The sequence below is a fragment of the Gorilla gorilla genome, chromosome 20, assembly GCF_029281585.2.
Source record: "Gorilla gorilla gorilla isolate KB3781 chromosome 20, NHGRI_mGorGor1-v2.1_pri, whole genome shotgun sequence".
Taxonomy (NCBI): domain Eukaryota; kingdom Metazoa; phylum Chordata; class Mammalia; order Primates; family Hominidae; genus Gorilla; species Gorilla gorilla.
The window spans coordinates 56,123,861-56,148,469 of record NC_073244.2 but is presented as its reverse complement, the minus strand read 5'-3'; the positions used below and the strand labels follow the sequence as shown (position 1 = coordinate 56,148,469).

General features: G+C 48.2%; 1 protein-coding gene across 1 annotated transcript; it reads right to left on the bottom strand.

The window, feature by feature from the left end:
* Positions 1-500: 500 nt before the first annotated feature.
* IGSF23 (immunoglobulin superfamily member 23) lies at positions 501-23,524 on the bottom strand. Its single transcript, XM_055369694.2, has 5 exons — positions 23,317-23,524; positions 13,274-13,539; positions 9,645-9,798; positions 1,816-1,880; positions 501-862 (listed from the first exon to the last, which is right to left on the bottom strand). The coding sequence occupies exons 1-4, from the start codon at positions 23,439-23,441 to the stop codon at positions 1,847-1,849; spliced, it is 579 nt and encodes a 192-aa protein (XP_055225669.1). The 5' UTR covers positions 23,442-23,524; the 3' UTR covers positions 501-862; positions 1,816-1,846.
* Positions 23,525-24,609: the final 1,085 nt, after the last annotated feature.

Below are 24,609 nucleotides of genomic sequence, written 5' to 3'. Positions count from 1 at the left end.
ACGTGCCCCCACGTCCGGCCAATTTTTGTATTTTTAGTAGAGACGGGGTTTCACTATGTTGCCCAGGCTGGTCTTGAACTCCTGACCTCAGGTGAGCCACCTGCCTTGGCCTCCCAAAGTGGTGGGATTACAGGTGTGAGCCACTGCGCCTGGCCTGCTATGACACATTAATCATGTAAGGTAAATAGTCAGTGGCTGGCACATGGAGAGCCCTCAACAGACAAGACTTGGACTCAGTTCTGCTACTATTATTGCTAAGCAGAATGCCATGTTAGGTGGTTCTGTGTTGCTCACAGAAGCACCGAATTTTCCTCAAATGTGAGATATATCCCCCAGAGGAGTTTCAGCCATACTTGTGTGCCCTGTGCCTGCTATCTGTCAGGATCCTCCTATGGAGAGGTATTAAACTTGAACAGTGCAAAGCTCAAAGGTTGATCTTATTTGCAAACATGCCTCTCCCACTCTCAGGAAGAGAGGCTTCATGAGAAACCATTCAGAAGTGGTGGTGTTTTAATTTATTTTTTGGTTCTTTTTGAAAAAGAGAAAAAAAAAGCAGCATGTGTAAAAGACATATTTTGGGGTCTGGCCAATTTCCAAGGTAAAACCTCCCCCCTGTTTTCTGAGCACTGAGCTCCCACAGACAGGGATGGGCCTCTGATGCTTTGCTTGCACAATGTGTCACGGCGATGGGACCAAGGATGGCACCGAGTCAACCCATCAGATGTTTTCTTCAGGTGTTTCAGAAACAGGGCAAAGGGAGTCTGGTTATGTTGGGTTGTTCCCTTGAACAGAGATGTTGTAGACTTGGAAGCTATGGGATGGGGTTTTTTCCCACGTGGATAGAGAAGTACAAAGCACCCATCTGCAGAGAGAGACAGAGAACTGTAAATTCCACATGCAGGAGGAAAGGAATTGTAAGGGCTTGGGGTGGGGGTGAAGTGTGTGCGTGGGGGAGGCTGGCAGAGAGAGCTGTGTGTACTTCCACATTTCTTCGTAGATTGCAAAAATGGCCACAGATTTTTCCCTTCTTAGCAAGAGGTGGAGTCAACTTCCCCTTCCCTTGAATTTGGCCAGTCATGTAACTTTGGCCAATGAAGTCCTTTCTGTGGCAAAAGTGATGGCATGTCCATTTTGAGCTTGAGACTTAAGGGGCCTTGAAGTTTCTGCTGTTACTCTTGGAATCCTGCCTCTGCCATGTGAACAAGCTTGGGTCACCCTGCTGGAGGATGAGAGACAACATGAAGGAGAGGCCAGTTGTCCCAGCTATGAGGCTATCCTAGTCCAGACAGCCCCTGGGCAATCTGTCAACTGACCCCAGATGCAGGAGCGAGCCTGGCAGAGACCAGAAGAACTACCCAGCTGAGCCCAGCCCAAATGGATGACCCATGAAATTGCAAGCTAAATAAATGGCTGTTGTTTCAAGCCAGTGAATTTTGGGGAGGCAGTTTGTTACAAAGCAAATGCTGACTCACACCTATGCATTGCTGAAAAATTTCATAGGTCCTTATATTAAACTGTTCATTTTATTTTTTCCTGAGCTACGTCAGTGAGTTTCTTTTGCATGGAGCCCAAGAGGTTTATGAAATATAGACTGCTTGTTTAGGCGGCTTCCAGGAATTTGATGAGCTGGGCAGATGGGGTGCTGGCAGTTGGCAAAAGAAGAGAAAAGCAGCTCCTGGAGCTCTCCACAGGAGGGGAACATCTCACAGACAAATGACCAGGGAACCAGGAGGGAGGAAATCACATATGGAGTCTCCGCCCAAGAACTTTCTGTTCCCAAACCTAGGATTTCCTTCACACCCTTCCTGGTATTACCTCTTGAGCTGACAGGAGAGTTGCCCACATTTCAGCTGCATATTCCTATTCTCTGCCTGTCAGTCCTGCAGTGGAGAGAGAGAGAGAAACAAAGAGAGAGAGAGAGAGAATAAGAATCATCGACTGAATTATTATCCGCTCCCCAAATTAATATGTAGTCCTAACCCTCCAATGTGACTATATTTGGAGATAGATTCTTCAGACACAATAAGGTTAAATGAGATCATAAGAGTGGGGTCCTGATCCGATAAGACTGGTATCCTTACAAGAAGAGGAAGAGACCCCAGGGATGAGCATAGAGAAAAGGTCATGTGAGGACACAGTGAGAAGGTGGCCTTCTGCAAGCCATGGAGAGGGGCACTATGGGACATCAAACTGGCTGCCACCTTGATCTTGGACTTCCAGCCTCCAGAACTGTGAGAAAATAAATTTTTGTTGTTTAAGCCCCCCCCCCCCCCCCCCCCCGGTCTATTGAAGGCTCATCACATTCCAGGCACTGTTCACAGCTCATGACTCCCACCATTTTACTTAATCCTCACTCCTGCCTTTGGAGGGAAGTATAATCACATCCCTGGGGTTTTTTTTTTTTTTCTTTTTTCTTTTTTTTGGAGACAGTCTGACTCTGTTGCCCAGGCTGGAGTGCAGTGGCGCTATTTCGGCTCACTGCAACTTCCGCCTCCCAGGTTCAAGAGATTCTGTTGGGAACATGCCCCCCAAAATCTGGCCATAAACTGGCCCCAAAACTGGCCATAAACAGTGGCCTGACCCTCCAGATCTTTCTTTTCTGGAGGACGCTGGGTGAAAAGTAGTTGCCCCAGTGACTGTTCGAGCAGCGCCTGGAGCGACTGCTGTCAGTTCTATTCAGGCAGGGATCCAGCAAGCTAGAAGAGAAGGTGATTTAGAGGCTTGGCAGTTCCCTGTTAGAATACACCCCCCAGATCAACAGGGAAATATTATAGCTACATTTGAGCCTTTTCCTTGTAAATTACTCAAAGAATTTAAACAAGCTATTCATACTAAAAAAGAATGTAGAAATAATCAGCAAGTCAGCTGCCAGATAGGGGAAAAAAGAAAACTGCTGAGTCTGCAATATGTCCAAAATGTAAAAAAGAAAAACATTGGGCTAATCAGTGTCACTCTGAGTTTGATAAAGAAGGGAACCTGATTTCAGGAAACGCCATGAGGGGCGCGTCCCGGGCCCCATTCCAAACTGGGGCATTTCCAGCTCAGGCCATTCCCTCACACCCGTACAATGTCTGTCCCCCGCCACAGCCGGTAGTGCCGCAGTAGATTTATGCTGCACAAAAGCTGTGAGCCTTCTGCCTGGGGAACCCCCGTAAAAGGTCCCAACAGGAGTCTGTGGACCCTTGTTAGCGGGGACAATAGGATTACTTTTAGGAAGGTCTAGTTTAAATTTAAAAGGGGTACAAATACATACAGGAGTCATTGATTCAGATTACAATGGGGAAATTCAAATTGTTGTATCTACTTCTGTTCCCTGGAAAGCAGAGCCAGGAGAGCGCATAGCACAGCTCCTGATTGTGCCGTATGTGTGAATGGGGAAAAGTGAAATTAAATGAACAGGAGGATTTGGAAGCACAAAGAAACAAGGCAAAGCAGCTTATTGGGTAAATCAAATTACTGATAAACATCCCACCTGTGAAATAACTATTCAGGGAAAGAAATTTAAAGGTTTGGCAGATACGGGAGCGGACATTTCAATCATTTCTCTACAGCACTGGTCGTCCGCGTGGCCAATACAACCCACTCAATTTAACATAGTTGGAGTTGGTAAAGCCCCTGAAGTATATCAAAGTAGCTATATTTTGCATTTTGAAGGGCCAGATGGACAACTTGGGACTATTCAACCAATTATAACTTCTGTATCTATAACTTTGTGGGGGAAAGATTTATTACAACAATGGGGAGCACAAGTTCTAATTCCAGAACAATTATATATCCTTCAAAATCAACATATGATGCATGAAATGGGGCATGTCCCTAGCATGGGATTAGAAAAAAATTTGCAAGGTTTGAAAGAACCGCTTCAAGCGGAAAGACAAAGTTCCCGCCAAAGATTAGAATATCATTTTTGATGGCAGCCATTGTTAAGCTTCCAGAACCTATACCTTTAAAATGGTTAGAACAGTGGCCGCTGAGTAAAGAGAAACTGGAGGCTTCAGAGGACTTAAAACTGGCCTTTAATAGTCATAGATTTAAAAGACTGTTTCTTTACTATCCCCTTAGCTGAGCAAGACTGTGAACGGTCTGCATTTACAACCTGTAGCCTGCTAAGCATTTTCATTGTTTTACAGATGGGTCTAGTAATAGTACAGCTTCTTATTCTGGCTTGAAAAGTAAAGTTTTCCAGACGGTCTATACTTCAGCTCAGAAAGCAGAGCTTGTAGGTGTAATTGAGGTATTGACTGCTTTTGATATGCCTATTAATATGATTTCTGATTCTTCATACGTGGTTCATTCCACACAGTTAATTGAAAATGCTCAGTTATGATTTCATACAGATGAACAACTGATGACAAAAACAAAAAAGAGGGAGAAACAGGGATTGTGGGACAGCCCATACACAATTGAGTCTAGCATTATTAACTTTAAATTTTTTGAGCCTGCCCAAAGGCCAGATGTTATCAGCAGCTGAACAGCATCTACAGGAAGCAGAACAATTGGTTTGGTGGAGAGATCCAATAACAAAAAGTTGGGAAGTAGGTAAAATAATAACTTGGGGTGTTGGTTATGCTTGTGTTTCTCCAGGCCAACATGAACAGCTGATTTGGATACCATCAAGCCACCTGAAACTTTAGCATGAGCCAGATGCCAAGGAAGAGACTCCGGGAGGATCCTGAGGACCCCCCGGTTGCAGCCATGTCGAGGCTGATGCTGAGGAGAACCCCAACTGTCACGAGCAACACCCGTCGAACACAGCCACCCAGCTGGGGACAGATCAACAAGCTGTCACAGATGATGGAAGAAAACCTGAGGAAAGCGGGACAACCACTCAGAATGAGTAATGGTAGCTATGATAGTGGTAATCACCATTGCCGTGAGTATTCCTTAAAGAAGGGCTGACACAGAGAACAATTACACTTATTAGGCATATTCATCAATCTTGGCTGGCAATAATGCCTGGATGTAATCACTCTATGACACAGTTACACGTGCTTTCTGATCTCAGTATTTACCATAATAAATCTGCTCCTATAATTGAGGCATACTGCCCTCAAAAACCTATTTGTAACAAAATTGAACCTGGCCAGAAAAAATGAACATACTTGTTTAGGAAGATTGCATTGCAGAACAGGCAGAGGTGCTGCACAACGATTCCTATGGAATCATTATTAATTGGTCCCCAAAGGGATGTTTAGCTTAAATTGCACCAACAGGCCCCCCCGCAAAACCTGGCCATAAACTGGCCCCGAAACTGACCATAAACAGTATCTCTGTGGCACTGTGACATGTTCATGATGGCCATGACGCCCACGCTGGAAGGTTGTGGGTTTACTGGAATGAGGGCAAGGAACACCTTGCCCACCCAGGGCGGAAAACCGCCTAAAGGCGTTTTTAAACCACAAACAACAGCATGAGTGATCTGTGCCTTAAGAACATGCTCCTGCTGCAGATAAGTAGCCACACCCATGCCTTTATTTCAGCCCATCCCTTTGTTTCCCATAAGGAATACTTTTAGTTAATCTAAAATCTATAGAAACAATGCTAATGTTAATAAATACGTGGGTAAATCTCTGTTTGAGGCTCTCAGCTCTGAAGGCTGTGAGACCCCTGATTTCCCACTTCACACTTCTATATTTCTGTGTCTTTAATTCCTCTAGTGCTGCTGGGTTAGAGTTTCCCCGACTGAGCTGGTCTTGGCATGATTCTCCTGCCTCAGCCTCCCAAATAGCTGGGATTACAGGCATGCACCACCATGCCTTGCTAATTTTTGTGTTTTTAGTAGAGATGGGGTTTTACCATGTTAGCCAGGCTGGTCTCGAGCTCCTAGCTTCAAGAGATCTTCCTGCCTCGGCCTCCCAAAGTGCTGGGATTACAGGCGTGAGCCACTGTGCCCAGCCTGTTTTTAATTTTTATTTTCAATTAAAAAAATGTTTTTTGAGACAGAGTCTCACTCTGTCACCCAGGCTGGAGTGCAGTAGAGCAATCATGGCTCACTGTCACCTCGAACTCCCAGGCTCAGACGATCCTCCCACCTTAGCCTTTCAAATAGCTGGAACCACAAGCATGTGTTATCACGTCCAGCGAATTTTTCTATTTTTTTTTTTTTTTTTTTGTAGAGACATGAGTCTCGCTATGCTGCCCAGGCTGGTCTCAAACTCCTGGACTCAAGCAATCCTCCTGCCTCAGCCTCCCAAAGTGCTGGGATTACAATTGTGAGCACCACACACAGCCATATTCCTGTTTTACAGATGAGCCACCGAGGGGTTAAAGGGCTCCCCCAAATTCCACAAGGTCATGTACAGCAGAGCTGAGATGTGAATATAAGTAGCCTGGCTTCAGGTCCCTCTCCTCAACTACAAACAATGGGGATCTCTCCTGGCCCTTGGTGGGCATGGTAGGCATGCATGGGGTTCCTGCCTAGCCCATATACACCTCTTTTCTGAGAAATGCTCCTCCTCACTGGGAGGGTCAAGGCAGCCATGTCCATGACACGTGGCCTCATCTGCAAGGTCACAGCTGATTGGACGAGGCTAGCTCCTTCCAGCTGATGCCCCCATTGGCCTTGTCCCAGGAGTCTGTTGCTCACAACTAAATAGGTCTTGGCCACAAGGGTGGGGAAGACAGAAAGTGACCCTTCTTGCCTGCTCATGAGGGCAGGGACTTGAGGTGCCTGGGTGAGGATTTTCATGCCAGACTGACTCCTCACCTATCCCCTCCGTAGACTTAGATCAGGGTTTGATTCAGGGCCAGCCATTCATTCGCTGTGTGTCCTTGGGCAAGTTAATGAGCTTTTCTGAGCGTTAGCTCTACTCACTTGGGAAATGAGGACAATCATAGCACCTAGCCCTGAGAGTTGGGGCTTTCAGCACCTGGTACGTGCCGAGGGGCCAGGACATCGGAGCTGCCACAATGACGAAGGCAATCTGGGTGGCCGAGGCTGCAGGCTGGCCCTCCCTTGCCCCTAGATGGTTGTGTGCAGGACTCATGGATGGAGACCTGGCCCCAGTTCCTCCCAGCTGGTCCACAATGCCTCCCTAAACCACTACCACCTACAGATTTCTCTTCCTCACAGCATAGATTACAGAGGTCTGTACAGTTACTGATGGTGGAAAAGGCAGTGTAGACAGGAGCTAGAACAAAGTGGCAGGCAGGAGTCTAGGCTTGAATCCTTTCTCTCCAGCTGTGGGCCCTGGGCAGATCACTACTCTCTGGACTGAAATGAGATCTTCACCCCTACCACAGCCCCCCTCACCTCCCCAGCTCTTATGGAGATTAAATAGAGTAATGCTTGGTGGCTCATGCTTGTAATCCCAGCACTTTGCAAGGCAGGCGGATCATGAGGTCAAGAGATCAAGACCATCCTGGCCAACATGGTGAAACCCCGTCTCTACTAAAAATACAAAAATTGGCTGGGCATGGTGGCGCCTGCCTGTAGTCCCAGCTACTTGGGAGGCTGAGGCAGGAGAATCACTTGAACCCAGAAGGTGGAGGTTGCAGTGAGCCGAGATTGCACCACTGCACTCCAGCCTGGCAATGGAGTGAGACTCCGTCTCAAAAAAAAAGAAAGCATATAATAGGTGCTCAATACATGGTAAGATCAAGTTTTTTAAAAAAATTATTTTTTTAATTTTTAGAGATAGGGTCTCGCTCTGTCAAGCAGGCTGGAGTGTGGTGGCACGATCATCGCTCACTGCAGCCTCAAATTCCTGGGCTCAAGCAATCCTCCCACCTCAGCTTCCCAAGTGGTGGGACTACAGGTACGTGCTACCATACTCAGCTAATTAAAAAAAAAAAACTTTAGTTTTTGTAGAGACGGGGTCTCACTATGTTGCCCAGGCCGGTCTCAAACTCCTAGGCTCAAGTGATCCTCCTGCCTTGGCCTTCCAAAGTGCTAGGATTACAGATGTGGGCCACCATGCCTTGCTGATGGTAAGCTATTAATAGCGTTGTAGTACTAGCCAACATATAGGATCAAATGTAAGTCAGATGCCATCCTTCCCTTGCACTAGACCCTCCACGGCTTCCATCTCACTCAGAGCAAAAGCCAAGTGCTCAGAGAGCCTACAAGGCCTTATACAAGGGTCTAGCTGCCTTCCCCTGCCTCCCTACTCCCTCTCTGACCCACATCCTACTTCTCTGCCCATTCTCCTACTTCTCTGCCCATTCTTCACACCACTCTGGCCACCCTGGGCTCCTCACTATTTCCTGAACATGCCAGGCAATCCTGCCTCAGGGCCTTTGCACTTGCTGTTCCCTCTGCTGGATATGCCATTCCTCCAGACCCTCATGTGGCTCCCCACTCCCTCCCTTTGTTCAAATGTCACTGTCCCAGGGAGGCCTTCCCTGACTCGTTAAATGCCACCCCACTCCACAATCTTTGTCCTGCTTCCCAGTCTCACTCCTCTCCTTAGCGCTCATCCAACATACTATCTTTTTAAAAAGATTTTTTATTACTTTTTTGACTCAGGGTCTCACTCTGTGTCCAGTGTGGAGTGCGGTGGCATGATCCTAGCTCACTGCAGTCTTGACTTCCTTGGGCTCAGGTGATCCTCCCATCTCAGCCTCCTGAGTAGCTGGGACTATAAGTGCATGCCACCATGCCTGGCTAATTTTTGTATTTTTGAGAGAGATGACAAGATGTCTTGTCATGTTGCTCAGGCTGGTTTCAAACTCCTGGGCTCGAGTGATCTACCCACCTTGGCCTCCCAAAGTGCTGGGATTACAGGTGTGAGCCACTACACCTGGCCCATCCAATATACTATCTATATGTCACTCATTCATTGTGTTTCTTGATGGTGTCCCCGACCAGGATGCAAGTTCCATGAGGGCAGGGACTTTCTGCTGTTTCTTCCCTCGGTATCGTCAGTGCCTGGCACAGAGCGGTCACTCTGCAGATATGTGTAGAGAGGACAAACGTAGTACTTACCACATTCCAGACACTGCTTTAAGTTTCTTAGAAATATTCACTCACTGGACGGGTGCGGTGGCTCATGCCTGTAATCCCAGAACTTTGGGAAGCTGAGGTAGGCATATCACGAGGTCAGGAGTTCGAGATCAGCCTGACCAACATGGCGAAACCCTGTCTCTACTAAAAATACAAAAATTAGCCAGGCGTGGTGGTACGCACCTGTAATCCCAGCTACTCAGGAGGCTGAGGCAGGAGAACTGCTTGAACCTGGCAAGCAGAGGTTGCAGTGAGCCGAGATCGCACCACTGCACTCCAGCCTGGGTGACAGAGCAAGACTCCATCTAAAAAAAAAAAAAAAAAAAGCAAAAGAAAAATTCACTCACAACAACCCAACCCAACAACCCAGTGAGTCAGATGCTATTATTATCATCCCCATTTTGCAGATGGGCAAACTGAGGCACAGAGAAGGGGAGTGGCTTGCCCACAGCCTCACTGCTAGTAAGTTACGGAGCTGGGACTTGAAGCCAGACAGCTCAGCTCTAGTGTCCTCTTCTATCTCTTTGTTGCTGTGATCCCATTTTGGAAACCAATGAGTCAGATGGGCTCCTCAGGAGTCGCTATCACCCTCCCTGATGGGGGTGTTGGTTTCATCTCTGTTTCCTTGTTGAGCCAGCTCTGTGCCCCATGGGGGCTGAGTGGATGTCGCCCAGTGGACGGGGGTGAGGGATAGAGGTACCTTAGGCTGTGGATGATGGTGAAACACATGCCTGCAATCAGTGCCCCGGCTCCCAGGATCCCAGCCGCAAGGAGCCCGATGGCAGAGCCTCCTGACAGGGACAGAGTGGGGTCCGGCTCCATGGGCTCTGCTTCTGTGGGCTGCATCATGGGTTCTGGGGACCAAGGAGGGGTGAGATTGGAGGAGCCATCTGCCCGCCCTCTCTGTGCACCCCTCCCTCCTGCCATTCCCCCTCCCAAGTGTCTCTTCAATCCATCCTTCTCTTCCATCCTCCAGGTCTCTGGCCCCCTCTCCTCCCTGCTCTCCTGCCCTAGTCCAGCGCCCATCCACCTTCCTACCACATGGAAGCCAAGAGGATCTTTCTAAAGCTCACACCTGACCCTGTTCCTCCCCTGCTCAGAACCCTGCTGTGGCTTCCCAGCACCCTGGGGTAGAAGTCAGTTTCTCACCTTAGCCTTCGAGGCCCTGCCACCTGGCCAGCCTCATCTCTCTCACTGCCCTGCCTTTATAGCCATGCAACCCTGGACTCCACTCAATTTTCCAAGCTCATCCCTTTCTTTCTCTCTTGCCTCCAGGCCTGTCCATGCTTCACTCTCTCTCTGGAATGCCATCTCTCTCTCTTGGCTTGCGTAATTCCTTTTTTTTTTTTTTTTTTTTTTGAGACAGAGTCTCCCTCTGTCACCAGGCTGGAGTGCAGTGGCACAATCTTAGCTCACTACAACCTCCACCTCCTGGGTTCCAGTAATTCTTGTGTCTCAGCCTCCCTGGTAGCTGGGATTACAGGCACATGCCACCATTCCCAGCTAAATTTTGTATTTTTAGTAGAGATGGGGTTTCACCATCTTCTTCACCATCTACTTCACCATGTTGGCCAGCGTGGTCTCAAACTCCTAGCCTCAAGTGATCCACCTGCCTCAACCTCCCAAAGTGCTGAGATTACAGGAATGAGCCACTGTACCTGGCCAGCTAGCATAATTCTCAGCTCAGGTGTCCCTTCTTCCAGGAAGCCCTCCTTAACTCCTAGGCTGAGTCTCATAGCTCTCTGGGCTCCCCCATCCCAGCCCTGCCCACTCTGGTGATCACTGTCTGTGGACACTGGACTGTAAGTCTTGTGAAGGCAGGGCTGCAGCTGTCTTGGTCACCAGAGTGTTCCCAGCTGTGTGGGCTGGCCACACAGCAAGTGCTCATAAACATTTCCTGGGCAGTTGATGAATGAGCAAAGGAGGTCTTGGAAGTATTGTCCTTCTCAATGAATATCAGGGTCACTAGGTGATATAAGATTTACATTTTTTCCCCTAGTGCATCAGCCCTGAAGCTCCCACTGGACCCTGGCCAGGGAGGTGAGGTGGTTCTCTGGGACCCAGCCAAGCTGAGATTCCCATCACGCATTCCATTTCCATGTCCCAGCTCTGAACCTTGACTCATGCATTCTTTCCTACCCCAAATACCCTCCCTCTCTTCTCTCCTGGCCAGTTCCTCTGCATACCTCTAGTTCACTCCAAGCCATGGTAGTCCATTTTCATACTGCTATGAAGAAATACCCGAGACTGGGTACTTTATTAAAAAAAAGGAGGTTTAATGGACTCCCAGTTCCACATGGCTGGGGAGGCCTCACAGTCATGGCAGAAGGTGAAGGAGGAGCAAGGCATGTCTTACATGGCGGCAGGCAAGGGAATGTGTGCAGGGGAACTGCCTTTTGTAAAACCATCAGAACTCGTGAGACTTATTGACTATCACGAGAACAGCATGGGAAAAACTTGACCCCATGATTCAGTTACCTCCTACCGGGTCCCTGTCATGACACATGGGGATTATGAGAGCTACAATTCAGGATGAGATTTGGGTGGGGACACAGCCAAACCATATCACCATGTGTCCCTCCGTGAATAACACACTAAAAACAATATTCACCATAACAGCTGCTATTCAAGGCACCTGCTGCCTGACAGTTGTTCTGCCAAACTCAGTCACCCCTTGTTTTCGTTCCTTATAACAACCCTGAAGAGGTATATAGGATTACCTCCATTATACACATGAGGAAACTGGGGCTCAGAGAGGGGAAGTCACTTGCACTAAGTTACCCAGCCAGGAAGGCACGGGAACAGGGACTGAACTGAGTTTTGACCAGGTCCCAAACCACTTCTCTGATCTCAACAACTTGCTGTCATTTTGATTGCCACCTAGGGCTCCATATACCGACTGTATATGGTAATAGCTACAATTAATAATGACAATGCTAATTGCAACAGTGTTATTGGCTCACGGTTATTGAGCACTCATTAGTGTTCGATAGTGCTAGACATTATTGTTTTAAGCTATCCACCAGCTTATCTCATTGAATGCTCACAACTACACACTGGGGTAGGCACTATTATCTTCCCAGTGTTATAGATGAGGAAACTGAGGCACAGAGAAGTCAAGGCACTGGCTCAGAGTCACACAGCCAGGGATTCAAATTCCAAAGCCATTGCTTTGAACCACTCCTTAGATGATGACAATGGTGATTTTTTTTTTGAGACAGTCATCCTCTGTCACTCAGGCTGGTGTGCAGTGGTGCGATTACAGCTCACTGCAGCCTTAAACTCCTGGGCTCAAGTGATCCTCCCATTGCAGCTGGGACTACAGGTGGCATTACCATGCCTGATTAAATTTTTAGTTTTTTTTTTTTTTTTTTGGTAGAGACAGGGTCTCACTATGTTGTCCAGGTTGGTCTCTAACTCCTGGGCTCAAGTGATCCTCCCGCCTCAGCCTCCCAAAGTGCTGGGGTTACAGGTGTGAGCCACTGCACCTGGCCCACTCCTTAGATTTTGATCTGCATTTTTTGTAGGTATGTGCTGAGACTCAGAGAGGCAAAGAGGCTTCCCATGTTCATGTAACCAGCAAATGGTTGGAGCCAAGGACCCAGGTAACCTGGTCCAGATCCTAAGCTGGGCTTTCATCATAGTTAACCTCTTTGAGCCTCAGCCTGTCATCTGAAAATGGCCTAATTGGCTGGGCGAGGTGGCTCATGTCTGTAATCCCAGTAGTTTGGGAGGCCAAGGTGGGTGGATCACTCGAGCCCAGGAGTTCGAGACCAGCCTGGACAACACAGTGAAACCCCGTCTCTCCTAAAAATACAAAAATAGGCCAGATGTGGTGGTGCATGCCTATAATCCCAGCTACTCAGGAGGCTGAGGCATGAGAATCACTTGAACCTGGGAGGCAGAGGTTGCAGTGAGTTGAGATCACAGCACTGTACTCCAGCCTGGGTGACCGAGCAAGACTCTGTCAAAAAAAAAAAAAAAAGAAGAAGAAGAAGGAGAAGAAGGAGAAGGAGAAGAAGAAGAAGGAGAAGAAGGAGAAGGAGAAGAAGAAGGAAGAAGAAGGAGGAGGAGGAAAAGAAGGAGAAGAAAGAAGAAAGAAAAAGAAGAAAGAAGAAGAAGAAGAGGAAAGAAGAAAAAAGAAGAAAGTGGCCTAATAATCCATAGTCCGCCAGGTGGATGGAACATTGGAATGACATTTTGCCTATAAAGGGTCTCACAGGGGACTGCTCATAGTAGGTGGCTCAATGGAATCAGAGAGGCTGCCACAGGCTGGAGAGGGTGCAGGGCTCTTGGGTGGGGTGGGGTGGGGTGGAATGGGGGACTCACTTGGCAGCGAGATGGTCACAGGCTCAGAGACCAGCTGTTTCTTGCTGTTCGTGGCTATGCACATGTAGGTGCCCAGCTGCTCCCAGAACAACCGTCGGATGAACAGCTTCTCTCCCATCCCACAGGGCACCCCATTGAAGGTCCAGCTCAGCACGGGCTCAGGGTCCATTGTCACCACCCACTGCAGGATCACAGAATAGCTGAGCTCACTCTGGATGACTCCCCGGCTAGCAGCTGGGAATGTCTTCAGTGGCATTAGTTGGAGGCTGTCTGTGCAAACAGGGAACAAGGCCACAAGAGTGGAGTCCACTCAGAAAAGCTGGGCATTTCTTCTGCCCACCATAGAGACATCCATTCTTTCATGTGTTCATTCATTCATTAATTCACCCATGAATGTGTTTGAAGAGCCTTGTCTGTGCCCAGTGCCCCCAGTCCAACCCCTTGCCCTTCCCACTTCCAACGGCCAGCACCTGCATCCCGTTGCCTGAGGACTTTCACTGGTGGCCAAAGCCTACTCTGCCCATCGAGGCAGCAGGCTGGAAGTGCTGGGGAATGAGCACATCAGGGAGCAGCCCTCCACAATGCCAGGACAGGTTGGTATATAAATTCCCCAGCTGCCTCTCTGCTATGTGGGATAACTCTGCAGAGTCATTCCACACCAGGGCCTGAGTTCCCCAATGGGACTGTGCTCCAGTTGCCCATGGTAACCAGCTTGGGAACACAGCTTTTATTATTTCCTGCCTTCTCTGCCTAACTTCCCCACTCTCGAGTTCCTTGCGCCTCCCAAACAGACTATCTGTCCTTGAATCCTTGCCTCTGGATCTGGGTGAACCAAATCTAGGATTCTAAGGCTCTAGGACTCGGGGGCTCAGCAGTGATTAAACAGACGCAGTTGCTGCCCTCATTAAACTTACGATTAAGTGAGGAGAGGGTCAACAAACTGACAAATATATATAGTGGTGGTAAGGGCTGTGAGGAAAACTGCACAGGGCTGTGGGGTTGGACTGGGGGTGGGGTAAGCCCGTTTCAGGTAAGGTGGGTCAGGGAGGACCTCTTTGGGGAGGTTATGTTTGAGCAGAGTCCTGAAGAAGCAGAGGAAGAAGCCATGTGGATTCCTAAGAAAAAAATGTTCCAGGCAGAGGGAACAGCAAGTAAAAGGCCCTGAGATGGGTGTGAGCCAAGGTGGGCATAGAGAGGAGGGAAAGGGAGAGAGGGCTGGGAGAAGAAGTCAGAGAGATAATGGGAGCAGATCATGCTGGGGTTTCCTGGGCCAGGGTGAGGACTCTGATTTTGACTCGGAGTGCAGTAGGACCCATGGGAGGACTGCCCAGAGTAGGGACGTGAGCTGGCTTAGGTTTGAACAGGCTCACTCTGGCTATCATGTGAGAACTTGACTTTAAGTTTGCAGGAGTGGAAACAGCCCAGCGAGGAGGTGACCCAAGAGGTCCCCACTTCTTGTCTGCATTTTTCAGGTGAAAGGCTCTGAGGTTTGGGGCTCATTAGGGCCAGGCTTTGTGGTCTAGTAGGGACACATCTGGGATTTGAACTCCCAGACTGTGCTGGGAACTTCCACTTAGAGCTGATTTCTGATTTCAGTGCAATGTTATAAGTGAAAAGAACTTTAGCACAACCAGAGAGCTCATGGAAGGCTTCCTGGAGGAGGTGTCTGAGTTAAGCCTTGAAGGAGGAGAAAGAGCCCACTAGGTGTACAAACAAGAGGCAATATAACAGCCACCTGGATTGGGCTCTTTTTTTTTTTTTTCTTGAAACGGAGTTTTGCTTTTTCATCCAGGCTGGAGCTTGGCTCACTGCAACCTCTGCCCCCTGGGTTCAAGCAATTCTCCTGCCTCTGCCTCTCTATAGCTGGATTATAGGCACCCACCACCACATCTGGCTAATTTTAGTATTTTTAGTGGAGATGGGGTTTCACCATGTTGGCCAGGCTGGTCTCGAACTCCTGACCTCAGGTGATCCACCCGCCTCGGCCTCCCAAAGTGCTGGGATTACAGGCATGAACCACCATACCCGGCCATGGATTGGGCTCTTACTATGAGCCAAGCACACGTGTTAATCCATGGCTTGTTATACTGCATGCGAGACCCATGCCCAGGTGTCTAAATCATTAGTAGACTGTGATCAACATTCAAAACAGGAAAAGAAATATTATAGAAAACATCAGAGAGCATTACTCGTAGTAATAACTGTTACTACACTTGCCTTTTAGTTAGTTGTGGGATATACTGGACATGATGTGAAAAGCATTTCTTATGAAAGCCACTGGATTTATTCATTTAATCCTCACAACAATCCTATGAAGTAATTATTATTATTCCTTTTTTTTCGAGACAGGGTCTTGTTCTGTCACTCAGGCTAGAGTGTAGTGGTGCAATCATAGCTTACTGCAACCTCCACCTCCCGGGCTCAAAGTCTCCTCCAGAGTAGTTGGGATTACAGGCGTGCGCCACTACATCCAGCTATTTTTTATAGAGATGGGGTCTCACCATGTTGCCCAGGCTGGTCTTGAACTCCCGGGCTCAAGTGATCCACCCACCTTTTCCTCCCAAAGTGTAAGCCACTGTGCCTGGCCTTATTCCCATTTTGATGAGAAAAGGAAGGCTCAAAGAAGTCAAGTCCTTTGAAACAAACAGGGCTTTCTTTTTTTTTTTTTTTTTTTTGAGACAGGGTCTTGCTGTGTCCCCCAGGCTGGAGTGCAGTGGCAAGGATACAGCTCACTGCAGCCTCAACCTCCCGGGCTCAAGGCATCCTTCCATCTCAGCCTCCTGATTAGCTGGGGCTATGGGCGCACATCACCAGGCTTGGCTAATTTTTAAATTTTTTGTTGAGATTGGGGGGTGGGGGGGTCTCATCATGTTGCCCAGGCTGGTCTCAAACTTCTGAGCTCAAGCAATCCTCTCACCTCGGCCTCCCAAACTGCTGGGATTACAGGTGTGAGCCACAGCACCTGGCCAGGGCTAACATTTACTTGCTCTTTGTCAGGCATTGTTGTAGGCATTTAGCACTGATTAACTCACTTACTCCTCACAGTCACCCTATGAGGTAGGTTCCACTATGACCTCATTGCACAGATGGGGAAACTGAAGTGCAAAACAGAAAGTTACTTTTTTGCAGGGACTCAGGGGCATAACAGATGCCAGAGGGATTTGATCCAGGGAGTTCTGGCCACACAGCCTGCACCACTGAGCGTGAGTTCCTGCAACCTCTCTCTTTAGAAAGGGCCCTTTGGACTGAGAATGGCAAAGGCGAAGGTGTAGAGCCAGGCCTTTAGAAGAATTAGCCTTCAGGCCGGGCGTGGTGGCTCACGCCTGTAATCCCAGCACTTTGGGAGGCCGAGGCAGGTGGATAACCTGAGGTCAGGAATTCGAGACCAGCCTGGCCAACATGGTGAAACCCTGTCTCTACTAAAAATATAAAAATTAGCCGGGCGTGGTGGCGGGCGCCTGTGATCCCAGCTACTCAGGAGGCTGAGGCAGGAGACTCGCTTGAACTCGAGTGGTGGAGGTTGTAGTGAGCCAAGATCGCACCACTTCACTCCAGCCTGGGCGACAGAGCGAGGCTCCATCACACACACACTCACACACACACACACACACACACACACAAAATTAGTCATCAAATCACAGAAATACAGATGGATGAACCTCAGCGGTCCATAAATTCTCTGGGAGGGGAGTAAAAACCCCTCTGTGCAGAAGTGGGGTTCTAAGCGTGCAGTGGCATAGTCTTGGCTCATTGCAACCTCCGACTCCCAGGTTCAAGTGATTCTACTTCCTCAGTCTCCTGAGTAGCTAGGATTACAGGCGCCTGCCACTATGCCCGGCTAATTTTTGTATTTTTAATAAATATGGGGTTTCACCATGTTGGTCAGGCTGGTCTCGAACTCCTGAACTCGTGATCTGCCCGCCTCGGCCTCCCAAAGTGCTGGGATTACAGGCGTGAGCCACCGTGCCCAGCCAACACTGGAACTTTTTGAGTCTTTGTTAGAGCATCAGAATCTGAACCCTAACTAAGTTGATCTCTGTTATGAACTGACTTGAGTCCCCCACCAAACATATATGTTGAAACCCTAACCCCCAGTACCTCAGAATGTGACTGTATTTGGAGATAAGGTCTTTAACGAGGTGATTAAGTTAGAATAAAGTTGTTAGGGTGGGTCCTAATCCAACCTGACTGGTGCCCTTATAAGAAGAGGAAGTTTGGACACACAGAGAGACACCAGGGATGTGCACACACAGAAGAAAGACCATGCAAGGACAGAATGAGGAGGCACCCTTCCGCAAGTCAAAAAAGAGAGGCCTCAGAGGAGATGAAATCTGCCAGCAGCTTCATCTTGCAATCCATCCTTCAGAACTGTGAGGGAATAAGTTTCTGTTGATTAAGCCTAGAGTATTTTGCCTGAGCCGACTAAGACAGTCTCTGGACTATCTTCTAAAAGGAGGATGGGTCTGGTTACTCTCAGGGCTTTGTTTTCCTAATTCAGATATGAAAGTTTGAGTCCAGGTGATAAAAATATAGATGAGGTTGAAGGCTGCTACCAGACCTTCTCTACATTTCCCAAGTAATGATGAATGCGTATCTCATGAATGTCTGTTGCAAGTCTTGGCTGTTATAATGTGGATATTTATCCCTGCCAAAATCTCATGTTGAAATGCGATCCCCGGTGTTGGTGGTGGGGCCTCAGTAAAGGTGTTTGGGCCATAGGGGCGGATCCCTTATGGCTTGGTGCTTTCCTCATGGTAGTGAGTTCTCATGAGATCTGATTGTTGTAAAATGTGGCACTTCCTCTCTGACTCTCTCTTTCTCTTGCTCCTGTTCTCACGGGAGACACCTGCTCCTCCTTTGCCTTCGCTATGATTAAAAGCTCCCTGAGGGCTCCTTAGAAGCTGAGCAGATGCTGGCATCACGCTTCCGCCTGTGGAACCATGAGCCAATCAAACGTCTTCTTCTTCTTTTTTTTTTAAATAAATAACCCAGTCTCAGGTATGTCTTTATAGCAGTGGAAGAACAATCTAACACAACGACAAAAAATAGCCACAACACATTGCAACTCCTCTCCTTAAGAGGTGGGGCCTATTTCCTTCCTGTTGAAGCTGGGCTGGCCATGTGACTTGCTTTGACCAGTAGAAGGTGGCAGAAGTGATGGTGGTCAGTTTTGAGCCTGGGTCTGAAGGAGTTTTGCAGCTTTACCTCTTGTTCCTCTTCCATTGCTGAGTGAACAAGCTTGGGATAGCCTGCTGGAGGTTGGGAGGCTATGTGGCCCACTCATCCCCATCACTCCAGCCACCAGCTGGTCCATGGCCAGGCACATGAAGGAGGTCATTCTGGACCAGCCAACACCCAGACACCCCAACAGCTGAACACTAGAACTGTCCAGCTAGATAAGTGATTGATGTTTTAAGTTTTGGGGTGGTTTAGTGGGGAGCAATGGATAACCATCACACAAAGTGTCCTGGTGGGCTCTTCTGAGGTCCAGTGGCTCTGCTTTCTGAGAAGTCAGCCCCTCCCACTGCGGGGCCCCACTCACTCTTGACATGGATCTGCTCCGTCACACTCCTGCGTCCCCTGCTGGTTTCCAGCACGACGGTGTAGCTGCCCGAGTCCTGAGCCGTCACGTTTCTAATGACCAGGCTGCCTTGGGTTCCCAGCATCTCCCGGCCAGTGTGAGCAGGTCCTGGGAGGCCCTCTGGGGAGAATATCATGGCTGCTGGCTGGGCGTCATACCCTCGGAACCAAGGCGTGGTGAGAATGCCTTCAAGCTTTCCTGGGACAGGAAGATGGACACTGGCTCCTTCGGTCAAGCTGTGCCGAGAAGGGCAGCTCCGAGAAGGCAGAGCAGGTGCAGGATGTGAGCAGGGTGCCTTGGAGGAGCAGGGAAGGAGGAGGAGACGAGGGGAGCAAGTGAGACCAAAGGCGAAATGCTATCCCTGCAAATGACCATTCTCAAGCCATTGAGAGTGAGTGTAGAGCATCAAGAGTTGATGATGACAGTGACAATAATGATAAAAGTAGAGTAGAAATAACAGAGAACATTCACTAGCACCCACCACAAGCCTGACTCTGTTCTAAGTGCTGAATGTGTATCAAATCATTGATTCCTCTCCTTGAACCCTTGAAGCACGCTCTTATATTATACTGGATGTTGCAGAAATTGGTTTTCTACCCTTCTCTGCTCCACTCTGCTGCCTGAAAGGCTGACTTCTCTGAGCTGTGTTGTTGTGGTCCCCTTACCTTTTGCTGCTGGTTGGTTTCTGTCAGTGGGCACGTTGGCAGAAGAGGAGAGGGCAGCTGGGGAGTAAGCTTGAAGGGATTAGTCCTACAGTTGGCTGGGTCCTTCTGTTCCAGCCCACAGCTCCTGTTGAGTGTCTCTCTCCATATACTACTGATGTCTTCTGGTTCTGGGATCTGCTTCGCTCCATTTACTCCTACCCAACCCCTCACCCAACATTTTCTCACCGCCTTATTTAGAAATAATAATGGGTTATAAATCAATGTGAATGGTACATTTTTAAAGGGTGACATAATGTTTGTTCTCGACACTGATTAAGTTATAACCTTGCCTCTATTTTTTCTTTTTAAAATTAACAAATACAAATTGTATGTATTTATGGTGTACAATGTGATGTTTTAAAATACATATACATTGTGGAATGGCTAAATTGAGCTAATTAACATATGCATTACCTCATGTACTTATTTTTTTGTGGCGAGAACACATAAAATCTACTTTCTTAGCCAATAATTTACTCATTTAAAGTGTACAATTCAAGAGCGTTTAGTATACTCACAGAATTGGGCAACCATCACTTCAATCAATTTAAGGACATTTTCATCACCCCAAAAAGAAACCCTGCGTCTCTTGGGCACCACACCCTAATCCTTTCACTCCTGGTAGGCTTTTTTTTTTTTTTTTTTTTAATATAAGAGTAGGCCGGTGTGTTGACTCACACCTGTAATCCTGCACTTTGCGGGGGCGGGGGGAGGGGCGGGGCAAGGCTGGAAGATTACTTGAGCCAGAAGTTCAAGACTAGCCTGGGCAATTGAGTGAGGCCCTGTCTCTACAAAAATAAAAAATTCGCTGGGCATGGTGGCATGCACCTGTAGTCCCAGCTACTTAGGAGGCTGAGGTGGGAAGATTCCTCAAGTCCAGGAGTTTGAGGTTTCAGTGAGCTATGATCCTGCCACTGCACTGCAGCCTGGGAGACAGAGCAAGACCTTTCTACCTCTCTCTCTCTCTCTCTTTTTCTCTCTCTCCCTCTCTCTCTCTACATATATGGTATTACTCATATATACTCATATATATATATTTATTTATTTCCATTTTTATAGCATAAAACTTAGACTCCTAGAAATAAACACTATGTTTTGGAAACTTTTACTGTTTTTTTTCAAGCTTTATGCTTGTTATTGTTTCTATTTCCTTCTTTTTTTTTTTTTTTTGAGATGGAGTCTCGCTCCATCGCCAGGCTGGAGTGCAGTGGTGCAATCTCGGCTCACTGCAAGCTCCACCTCCCGGGTTCAAGTGATTCCCCTGCCTCAGCCTCCCGAGTAGCTGGGACTACAGGCGTGCGCCACCACGCCCAGCTAATTTTTTTGTATTTTAGTAGAGACAGGGTTTCACCATGTCGGCCAGGATGGTCTCAATCTCCTGACCTTGTGATCCGCCTGCCTGGGCCTCCCAAAGTGCTGGGATTACAGGCGTGAGCCACCACGCCTGGCTGTTTCTATTTCTTTTAAACAAAAAGTAGAATTATGTTCAGCAATTCTTACAAGGCATCACAAAAAACAGCGTCTGCTCCTCATTATAGAATAATTTGGAAAGTAAAGTAAAAAGCAGTAAAACAAATCCTTAAGCCTAATACTCAGATAACCACTTTGGGGAGTATATTTTCTTTGAAGGTTTTTCATAATTTTTAAAATTAATTTTTAATCACTCAAGAGCTTCTCCTTAGGAAAAAAAAGTAGACCCATATAAAGCCAAATATCCCTTTGACCTCCACCCCTACGCTTGTCCTGGTCACACTCTTGAGGTACCTGCTGTTATCAAGAGAACATTTTGTATTTATAGAGTTGAAGTTCGTTGCACTGTGGCTTTGTTTTCCCTTGGATAATGTTCTGTAAGCTCCCCCACCTCACTTTGCAAACATGTTGTAAACCACTTTCTAAAAACTGGTTGCTGTTTTATCCAGTGGCACAGCCAATTTCCAAAGTACCCCACCCTCCCCGCCCCCAGGAAGATCCAGCAACACACAGTACGCCGTGTTTCCATCACAAAACTACAGCAGCCTAGGATAAACTTTCCAACCTCCTTTTCTTTCCTTCCTCCCCTCTGCCCTCCGCCCTGAGAGAAGCCTCAGACAACAGCTCTGACAAAATAGGGAGGAGGCCCACCACGTCCCTTCCTCCTTCCAGTGTGACACCTGCCTGAGCTGAGGACAGAGCAAAGCTTTGAACTAGGTGGACTTTGAAGTTTTAAAATTACATGGAACTGAACTTTTTTTTTTTTTTTTTTAAAAGATAGAGTTTCGCTCTTGTTGCTCAGGCTGGAGTGCAATGGCACCATCTCGGCTCACCGCAACCTCCGCCTCCCGGGTTCAAGCAATTCTCCTGCCTCAGCCTCCCGAGTAGCTGGGATTACAGGCATGCACCACCACGCCCAGCTAATTTTCTGTTTTTAGTAGAGATGGGGTTTCACCATGTTAGCCAGGATGGTCTCGATCTCCTGACCTCGTGATCCGCCTGCCTCAGCCTCCCAAAGTGCTGGGATTATAGGTGTGAGTCACCGCGCCCAACTCAGAAGTGAACTTTTAAGACCTGGGTAAGGAAGCAATTCATTCACTATCTGAGAGGCAGATGTGTGTGGTCTCTGGAAAGTGTGGTCTGGGAAGCCAGCCCATCTGGCTTCAAATCTTCAGTCTGCCACTTCCAAGTGTGTGACCTGGAGAGGGCACATGACCTCTCTGAACCTCAGTTTCCCCTTCTGTGAAATAGGGATCGTACAGCTCTGATCTCAAAGAGTTGTGATAAGAGGTAAATGTTACTATAGGAAAGCACTTAGAACGGGCTGACAGGCTGGGCGCAGTGGCTCACGCCTGTAATCCTGGCACTTGGAGAGGCTGAGGCAGGAGGATCGCTTGAGCCCAGGAGTTCGAGACTAGCCTGGGCAACATAGTAAGACCTCATCTCTACTAAAAATAAAAAATTAGCTGGGTTTAGTGGCGCATACCTATGGTCCCAGCTACGCAGGACGCTGAGGCAGGAGAACGGCTTCAGCCCAGCAGGTTGAAGCTGCGATGAGTCATTATCGGGCCACTGCACTGTAGCCTGGACAACAGAGCAAGACCTTGTCTCAAAACAAAACAAAACAAAAAAACAAAAACCCCAAACAGGCTGGTATATAGATCTATTCAGTTACAGTGACCTATTACGGCTGCTATTATTTTATGATTGTTATTATTTATGTGTATTATTACTAAGTTGCAGATTGCTGGGGTGAGACAGGGCATTCTGGTGGAAGGGGGCTGGGGTGGGGTCCCAAATTCTGATCCTGCCCCTTGCCAGCCCTGTGATCTTGGGTAGGTGACCTGTTCTCCTCTTTGCGCCTCACTTCCCTTCTTCCTAAAAGAAGCCAATAGGGTCATCTCCTGTGGCGGAGTGGCCTTCAAGAGTTCTCATGAGTTGGGTGCCTGAGCTGCATGGGCCTCAAACTGACAGGGTCAAAGCTCTGAGTGGGGGCGACTTGGACTTGTAAGGAGACTCTCTCCTCCTTGTCCCTGGCCCGTGGTGAAGCCGCTGTCTCCAACGCACCTGTTAAAAGCAGCTTCCTCCAGGCAGGGGTATGGCCGGAGCTGACGTCCAGAGGACCCCTCATCTCTAGTTCTGTCCAGGGACTGTGCAGAGAAGGTCTCCTCATCACACATGGGGTCTTCATAGACCTGTACAGTTGCGTCTGCAGCCCCGGCCCCAGCCTGCAGGACCCTGCTCACGATGACCATGCCCTACCCTGGCCACTTCCCCACATGACTTACACCAAGTTGGCTGGGAAGTCACCTCCAGCCGCATCCTTCTCTAGCATCGGGTCAGTGGTGGTGGTGGGTGGGGACCAGGCTGGGACAGCGTTCCTGGGAAGGGGGCTCTGAGGTTTTGCTCTCATTCTCTCACCGTACAATCCCCGCCGAGAGATGGAGGGAGAAGCAGAATCGCCCGCTCCTATCACTCACATCGAAGGCAAGGAATGGCCAAAGGTCAACCTGGTAGGAGGTGACTGGGCTTTCTGCTGGCCTCCTGGCTTCTCTCCTGGACTCTGAACCACAGCTTTTCTCCTCTGTAAAATGGAGGCGTTAATAATAGTGCCTGCCCCAGAGTCAGACGGGGCCGTGGACACAAGGTGCTTGGAGTAGTGCCTGGTCACGTAGTAGGCGCTCAACGAATGGCAGTCACTATGAAGTCAATGCTAATTACAATTTGGTGTCTAGGATGTCCTGGAGGCATGTTTAGAATCCCGTTATCAGGAGCTTGCTCAGACTATATCTTGAATTTTAGATTCTAGAAGGATAAGCTACACTAGCTACTTTTTCCTCACCCTTCTCACTCCCCAGGTCCATTCTTTCCTCCTCAAATTAATAATTATATTGCTCGAGCTAATAGCTGGTGTTTATTGAACACCTACTATATGCCGGACACAGCATTAACCTTGTAACGGGGTTGCCTAATTTGAATCCTCATACCAACCTCGAGGGGTAGATATGAGCATCCCCATTTTCCCGTGGTGCACAGGGGCTGAGTAACTCACCTACCATCACACAGCCGTTCACAGGGGCTTTCTGCCAGTTTTTGGAGGCGCCAGCTCAGGGGCTTTGCATGAGCCGTTCCCTCTCCTTAGAACCTTACTCATGTAATCTCAAAGCTGACTGTATCTTATTATTTTGGCTTAATTCACACACATCACCCTATCAAAAAGGCCTTTCTTAATGCCTGCTGCACCTCAGTTCCCCACCTCTTTGCTAGCAAGCCACACTATTTTGTTTTCTTTACATAATTTACCGCTATTTTAGATGATTTATTTATTTGTCCACTTGTACTATCTGTCTCTCCCTCCTTAGTCCCACCTCTCCAACTTAAATATCAGATCCAGGAGGGCAGGGATGTTGTCTGGCTTGTGGCTATGTCCCTAGTGACTAGAACAGTGCCTTGCATGTAACAGGTGCTCAACACATGTTTTTGTTTTTGAGACAGGGTCTCACTCTGTCAGCCAGGCTGGAGTGCAGTGGCACGGTCATAGCTCACTGCAGCTTCAACCTTCTGGATTCAAGCAATAATCC